This window comes from Trichomycterus rosablanca, chromosome 5 (assembly GCF_030014385.1).
Source record: "Trichomycterus rosablanca isolate fTriRos1 chromosome 5, fTriRos1.hap1, whole genome shotgun sequence".
Taxonomy (NCBI): Eukaryota; Metazoa; Chordata; class Actinopteri; order Siluriformes; family Trichomycteridae; genus Trichomycterus; species Trichomycterus rosablanca.
The window spans coordinates 16,355,497-16,363,605 of record NC_085992.1 but is presented as its reverse complement, the minus strand read 5'-3'; the positions used below and the strand labels follow the sequence as shown (position 1 = coordinate 16,363,605).

The 8,109-nt window shown below is 40.9% G+C and overlaps 1 protein-coding gene across 1 annotated transcript in view; it reads left to right on the top strand.

Annotated features, from left to right (window-relative positions):
• The first annotated feature begins 870 nt into the window (after positions 1-870).
• ablim1a (actin binding LIM protein 1a) overlaps positions 871-8,109 on the top strand; it is a 61,578-nt gene continuing 54,339 nt past the window's right edge. The window contains exons 1-2 of the mRNA XM_062994946.1: positions 871-986; positions 6,737-6,871. Coding sequence (XP_062851016.1) covers positions 965-986; positions 6,737-6,871 — 157 coding nt within the window. The 5' untranslated portion in view covers positions 871-964. The remainder of the gene's footprint in view (positions 987-6,736; positions 6,872-8,109) is intronic.

Below are 8,109 nucleotides of genomic sequence, written 5' to 3'. Positions count from 1 at the left end.
GTGGTGGTCCTGACCATTGAGGAACAGGCTAAAAACAGGCTAAAAAGGTATGTAGAGAAACAGATGGACTACAGTCAGTAAATGAGTGTAGAAAACAAGGAGGTGGTTTTAATGTTATGGCTGATTGGTGTATATTGGTTGTATTCATTAACACAGCAGGTTGTCAAGATTTAAACTTGAGATATTTTATCTTTAAACTTGGTATGCTTTTATCCACCTAGAACTTGTGCATGTCAGGCAGACAACCTCACACTGATTTTTTGCAGTACAGTCTGAGGGTTTGAAGATCACAGGTACACGGCCTTGCCATTTTCATCAGATTCTGTATTTTTTTTATATTATGGACTGTGCATTGTAACAGGACTCAACCCTCTTTGTAAACAACTGAGCCTTTCAATAATGTGAATTTTATAAGCAATGATTACCTTACCTGCAAACATGTGGGGTCCCAAACAACAGTTGAAAACTGCTGCTCTAAGCCTATGTCAATGCCAGTCTTGTTTGACTATGGATTCTAACCCACACAAAAAGTATACTTATGCAGCTGTATAGTATCTGTACCCTCATTTTCCTACTTGGCCGTTGCACTCATGTGTGTTCACTTTAAGAACAGTGTACTGGTGTAGCATATTCTGCTCCTCTCACATGGCCGCCCCTGCAACCCCGATACTGCAGCGAGCGCTGGGTGAGCCCACAGCCGGATGACAAAACAAGGGAGGGTGAGAGGGGGGAGGGGTAGGGAGGGATGAAAGGAGGAGGGGGATACAGAGAGGTAGAAGAGGAGGAGAGCAAATAAAGAAGCATATTGAGTAGGCAGTGTGCCGAACTGCTGGATTGCTTTTATCCCTACTGTCTGTGAATCATTGCTAATTCTATAGTTTGTAATATTCTCTCCGAGACCTTTTTCTTCTACAACTAGAACAACATCAGGACGGATTAACAGTCTGGTTTTGTCTCACTGCTGATGGTCATGGTCAAGAAGAAAGGTGATGTATATGCTGATATACATCTGTGTACTATCTTTACCTGCTTTTGTTTCTATTATCATATATTATTTTATGTATTTACTTTTTAAGCTAATCAATCCAATAACAAGAAATGATTGGATGCTGCATTTGTTTCCTTTTACAGTAAAGGCTCTCACATTTTTGCAGGACTTTGCTGACAGGTGGTGGGGTCTTAATTGGTTCTACTTGATTCTACCTTTTATACCTTACTTTTAAAAATCAGTGCATTACACACGTTTCCAGATTTCTTACATCCAGTCGTGACTCTCTTCTGTTGTCATCCTGAGACAGATCATGCGCTGGTTAGTCTCGGTTATATAAGTCAGTGAGTCAGTTCTATAGGCTTGTCTGTTCATTCTACAGACTGCCATTGCTGTGTTGCAGTGCTGCGGTTTTAAATGGGACACACTCATGGGGTGGCCGCAGCCGTAACCATGGAAACCCACCCTTAGCGGTGCAGTTCATTGTCAGCTGTCCTGTGGCGGCCTGTTTGATCTGAATCGGCTATTTAAACGAACATTATCTTTCAATGTTTTGCATATAATTGATCTTCTTTTGAAATAGAGATTGTTAGGCTTATGTTCAACATGAAGTTTAATATAGTTTTGGCTTATGATGAGGATGAGTCAGTGATATGCTGCAGCTGTTATGTTGATATGAGGAAATAACAGTATGGATAGAGAAGGAATGACAAAAGGAATGATAGCACGTATTCTATGTCATTTTACTGTATTGTCATTTCCTGCTCTTTAGAAGAGTTTTGTTTTGTTGTTGTAGAAAAGCTCTCAACCTGGGAAGGTAAGGGCTTGCCTAGTTTCCTCTTAGACATGTAAAATATTTACCTATTTTCAAACTGCTGCTTATTTAACATCATTAGACAGCTTTATACCCTCAAAAGAGATAAACTCTAACAGAAGCATGACGACTATGCTCTCTTGGACCGTTCAATCTCCAAAATATTCCTATGTCCATTTATATTGGTTGTATTCATTAACATAGCAGGTTGTCAAGATTCAGACTTGTGTATTAGATTGCTGCACCACCTGAGTGCCTCCAGTAATCCTATTTTTAGTGCTTACCATTGTTGTAACCCAAACACAACCCCACTGCTCATCCTTGTGGGGTATTTTTATGCAATACAGCAAAGAAATGCATATTCCACAGAATATTACCTAAATGGAGGAACTGCGTAAATGCAATCCTCCAAGGATGAACACTTTATAATTGTGCCCCTAAGAAGCGTAAACATTATTTCAACTTTAACTAGATGTCTACAGTGAACTCTTAAGTTTCTAAGTTTCAAGTCATGCTCCCACCCACAGTTTTTTGAACAAAAGTTGGATAGCCTGTGGTGGCCATTTCACTTAACTTTGTTTTAATTAATAGGGTTTATTAATTTAGGCTCAAGCTAGTATATGGAAATTGGAGCATGACTAGAGTAATAATTATTTGGCCGCAAACTTGCAGTCCATCGAGAATGGACACTTTACTGTTATGTCCCTAAAATCTAAAACATTGTATGAAGTTTGATTAGATGCCTGTGCTGAACTGTTTTGAAAGACTTCTTTCAGAAGCTAGACCAGTTGTCCTTCATAGTAAAATACTTTACTGTTGTGTTATTTCAAAACAAATGCATTTGATACATATAAAACTTAGATCACTTTATTATTTCCAAAGAAACAGTCAAGTTTTACAGCAGCTCAAGGTACGTTAGAAAAAATTATTAAGTATTACTGTACAATACATGTAGGTAATAAATATAATAAAGATATGCAATATATGGTATAATACACAGTTATGAGTGTCCTGTGCAGTATATATTCACAGATGTGCAATGTATGTTTCCATATATTCACAGATGTGTAATGTAGGTTCCATTATGCAACACCATTGGGCATCTTGAAAAAATTGTGATGGCATTTTCTTCTTTTACCTAAAGAGCAGAGCTAATCATGCTCTTTAACCCTTGGCCAATAACTTTTAATGTCCCAAGAATAGGTTGAATGCTTTACAAGCTTTAAGAACTGACTAGCAGTCTATACTATATGGTGGTGTAAGTCTCCCACCTGTCTGTTTCTACAAGATTCTACCCATCCACTCTTGAACAATATTTGCTTTATTTATACCCACATTCTGCCCGCATTTGAGTTTTGTAAGTAACATTCCAGGTCCTACCATTGATGGGGTTAATTTACACTGAACTTGTCAAATCATGTCATGTCAGGAGCTTGCTTTGTGTATACATGGGCACAGTCATGCTTAAACAGAAACACATGAACTTACTAATAAGAAGAGGTGTCCAGATACTTTTGGCCGTATAGTGGTTTCATATTCTGCTGTATTTTTTTGGAGTCAATTTCATATCCATATGAATAAGCATTAAATTGCAGACAGTGTGTGGTGGAGCAAGATAAGGTCATGCTCGTTATGCTTCATGCGAAGGCTTTGTTTGGGCTGAGATGGCATGAGACAAGGTGGGGGTATGAGGGTGTGTCATTGAGCTTTGGGATTAAATCCTCCAATGAATATTTATGAACTTGCTTCAAAGGCCATGTGATGAACAGAACACTCTTAGGCACACAAATAAAAGGACCAATTAGCCATGAGACAAGAGTGTTTTGAAGTATGTGTGGATGTAAATACTGATATTAGTGTTATAATGTATTTGGATGAACTATGCCAGTATACACCGATCAGCCATAACATTAAAACCACCTCCTTCTTTCTAAACTCACTGTCCATTTTATCAGCTCCACTTACCATATATAAGTACCTTGTAGTTCTACAATTACTGACTGTAGTCCATCTGTTTCTCTGCATGCTTTGTTAGCCCCCTTTCATGCTGTTCTTCAATGGTCAGGACTCTCCCAGGACCACTACAGAGCAGGTATTATTTGGGTGGTGTATCATTCTCAGCACTGCAGCGGAACTGAAATGGTAGTGGTGTGTTAGTGTGTGTTGTGCTGGTATAAGTGTATCAGACAAAGCTATGCCGATGGAGTTTCTAAACAACTTACTGTCACTGCTGGACTGAAAACAGTCCACCAACCAAAAACATCCAGCCAACAGCGCCCTGTGGGCAGCGTCCTATGACCACTGATAAAACAGCAGCAACTCAAACAGCAGCAATAGATGAGTGATCGTCTCTGACTTTACATCTACAAGGTGGACCAACTAGGTAGGAGTGTCTAATAGAGTGGACAGTGAGTGGACACAGTATTTAAAAACTCCAGCAGCGCTGCTGTGCTTGTTCCACTAATACCAGCACAACACACACTAACACACCACCATGTCAGTGTCACTGCAGTGCTGAGAATAAACCACCACCTAAATAATACCTGCTCTGTGGTGGTCCTGTGGGGGTCCTGACCATTGAAGAACAGCATGAAAGGGGGCTAACAAAGCATGCAGAGAAACAGATGGACTACAGTCAGTAATTGTAGAACTACAAAGTGCTTCTATATGGTAAGTGGAGCTGATCCAATGGACGGTGAGTGTAGAAACAAGGAGGTGGTTTTAATGTTATGACTGATCAGTGTATATATACAGTATATTATATATAAGAATAATATTTTATACATGTCATATCTTTATATGTCTAGTAATATTATTCATTTTATGTTTATTTTAATCCTGTGAAGGAAATGAAGACTGTTTGAAGGAAGCTTTGATCTGCCAGTGCTGAGCTTTAAATAGCAAACAGTTCACATAAATTTTTTATGCTTTTACATCATGGCTAGCATCCATGACGGTGGTCTAGAAGTGTAAAAATAGAATATATTATTTAAATATGATATTTATTTTTTCCTTTGCTTTTAAAAGATAGAATAGCATAGGTAACCAGTCCTAAATGAGATATTTACAGTTAATTCTATAACAGAAACAGTTTCTGTGAAATGTCTTTCTAAATGTAGAAACATTTTAGCTAAACCAATTAGCCATCCAAACAACCTAAGTAACCTTAAGTGCCTTTAAGGGAAGTGGAAGCTATTTATATGTATGAGTCACTGACATACAGTTAGAGTTAAAAGTTTACATAAATTAATATGGAAAATGTATTTTAACACTGTCACACTGTCCTTACACAGCGTATGAAGACCCACCCACCCACACATAGTCCGGTCATCCCCCCTGCAGATACGGTGGCCAATTTGTATCTGCTACAGGCACTGCCAATCATGCCCACCAGATTGTGCCCAGCCGACTCAAGGAGTTTCCAACTAAGGAGTTCAGAATCTCGGTGCTGGTGTGCTAGCGGAATATCCCGCTAGATAGATTATTTATTTAATAACGTGAAAAAGTTCTATTATGGCATGGCCACCTAACTTCTTGTTGGTGACAATGATTGACTACAGCTTGAGATTTCGCTGTGCTCAAGGTGATAGGCTCCAGACCTTGGCAAAAAGACTATTCTTTTATTCCAGAACTTTCTAAAACTTTACCTAAAGTTAATGTATCTGGGAAACTGGGCCTGTTTAGATCAGTCATGGTGAGTAACCAAATGTGGTCTGAAAAGAACCATGAACCCCCAACAAGCTGGCCAAGACCCATTGATGCCAGAAGATTCATTCATTCATTGTCTGTCATTGTTTTTTTATTTACGCATTTTCTCCCCTTTTTCTCCCTTTTTAGCACGTCCGATTGCTTCCTCTCCACCAATGCTGATCCCTGCTCTGATTGAGGAGAACGAAGCTAACCCACGCCCCCTCCGACACATGGGCAGCATGCCATATATCACCCACACTTTGACGAGTGCAGTGCAGCTCAGCGTTGTGTACGGAGAGACGCACCCTGAGAGCACTCTTTTCTCATTTCTGTGCAGGCGCCATCAATCAGCCAGCAGAGGTCGTAATTGCACCAGTCATGAGAGAGAGACCCCAGCCGGCGTAGTCCCGCCCATATCTTAACAACAGGCCAATCGCTGTTCATTTGCCCGCTCAGCCTTAGCCGTCAGGCAGAGCTGAGATTTGATACGATGTATTCGAGATCCCAGCTCTGGTTCCAGCGTGTGTTTTTACCACTGCGCCACCTGAGCGGCCATTCATTGTCTGTTTTACCACCAGTTATACTATTAATGGTCGCAGTGGGTCCGATTCACTGGGCAAAACAAGGAAACACCCTGAACAGGTCACCAGTCCATTACAGGGCAAACACACTTACTCGAGAAAATCGAAGCACCCAGAGAAAACCCATGCAGACACAGAAAGAATATGCAAATGCCACACAGATAAGACCCAGACTGCTTCACCTGGGAATTGAACCCTGGAGGATAATAAAGGCTGAAATGTTTGCTACAGAATAACAGAAGAGCTACTGGTGGTCATTGGAGCAATGGAAGAAGGTCACCTGGTCTAACAAATGCCATTTTCTTCTATATTACGTGGATGGGTGACCATTCTGGTGGTTAAACATGTGTACAGCATTTATCTAGGGAAGAGATGTCACCAGGATGCACTGTCAGGGTTGAAGGACCTGCTGGTATAGTTCTCATACCAGACACCACATGACAGCTTCAAAGGTCTTGTAGATTCTGCGCTGGCTATTAAAATCTGTTTTGACAGTATATAGTTTGGTGGTCATAATGTTTTGGCTTGTAAATGTATTAGAAATGAAAAATAATTCACAAATTAATTAATAATAAAAAGTCCAGCAACTGTTTGAAGATGCTAGAGTGGACTCATCAGGACAGTATTGTACATACTAACATGACTTCTCTATCTTTTTAATAGTGAGTCACAGTAATGACGCTCACCATCACACAGAGAAGCCTTCCATCCAGTGCTATAAATGTGGAGAACCATGCAAAGGCGAGGTGTTACGAGTACAGAACAAGCACTTCCACATTAAGTGCTTTACATGCAAAGGTAAGTAGCAGCATGGAGCTACTGCATCTACAGTGGGGCCAAAAAGTATTTAGTCAGCCACTGATTGTGCAAGTTCTCCTACTTAGAAAGATAAGAGACGTCTGTAATTTTCATCATAGGTACACTTCAACTATGAGAGACAAAATGAGAAAAAAAAATCCAGGAAATCACATTGTAGGATTTTTAAAGAATTTATTTGTAAATTATGGTGGAAAATAAGTATTTGGTCAATAACAAAAGTTCAACTCAATACTTTGTAACATAACCTTTGTTGGCAATGACAGAGGTCAAACGTTTCCTGTAAGTCTTCACCAGGTTTGCACACACTGTAGCTGGTATTTTGGCCCATTCCTCCATGCAGATCTCCTCTAGAGCAGTGATGTTTTGGGGCTGTCGCTGGGTAACACGGATTTTCAACTCCCTCCACAAATTTTCTATGGGGTTGAGGTCTGGAGACTGGCTAGGCCACTCCAGGACCTTGAAATGCTTTTTACGGAGCCACTCCTTCGTTGCCCGAGCGGTGTGTTTGGGATCATTGTCATGCTGGAAGACCCAGCCACGTTCCATCTTCAATGCTCTCACTGATGGAAGGAGGTTTTGGCTTAAAATCTCACGATACATGGCCCCGTTCATTCTTCCCTTAACACGGATCAGTCGTCCTGTCCCCTTTGCAGAAAAACAGCCCCAAAGCATGATGTTTCCACCCCCATGCTTCACAGTAGGTATGGTGTTCTTGGGATGCAACTCAGCATTCTTCTTCCTCCAAACACGACGAGTTGAGTTTTTACCAAAAAGTTCCATTTTGGTTTCATCTGACCACATGATATTCTCCCAATCCTCTTCTGGATCATCCATATGCCCTCTGGCAAACTTCAGACGGGCCTGGACATGTACTGGCTTAAGCAGGGGGACACGCCTGGCACTGCAGGATTTGAGTCCCTCTCTGCGTAGTGTGTTACTGATGGTAGCCTTTGTTACTTTGGTCCCAGCTCTCTGCAGGTCATTCATCAGGTCCCTCCGTGTAGTTCTGGGATTTTTGCTCACCGTTCTCATGATCATTTTGACCCCACGGGATGAGATCTTGCGTGGGGCCCCAGATCGAGGGAGATTATCAATGGTCTTGTATTTTCTTACAATTGCTCCCACAGTTGATTTATTCACACCAACCTGCTTGCCTATTGTAGATTCACTCTTCCCAGCCTGGTGCAGGTCTACAATTTTCTTCCTGGTGTCCTTCG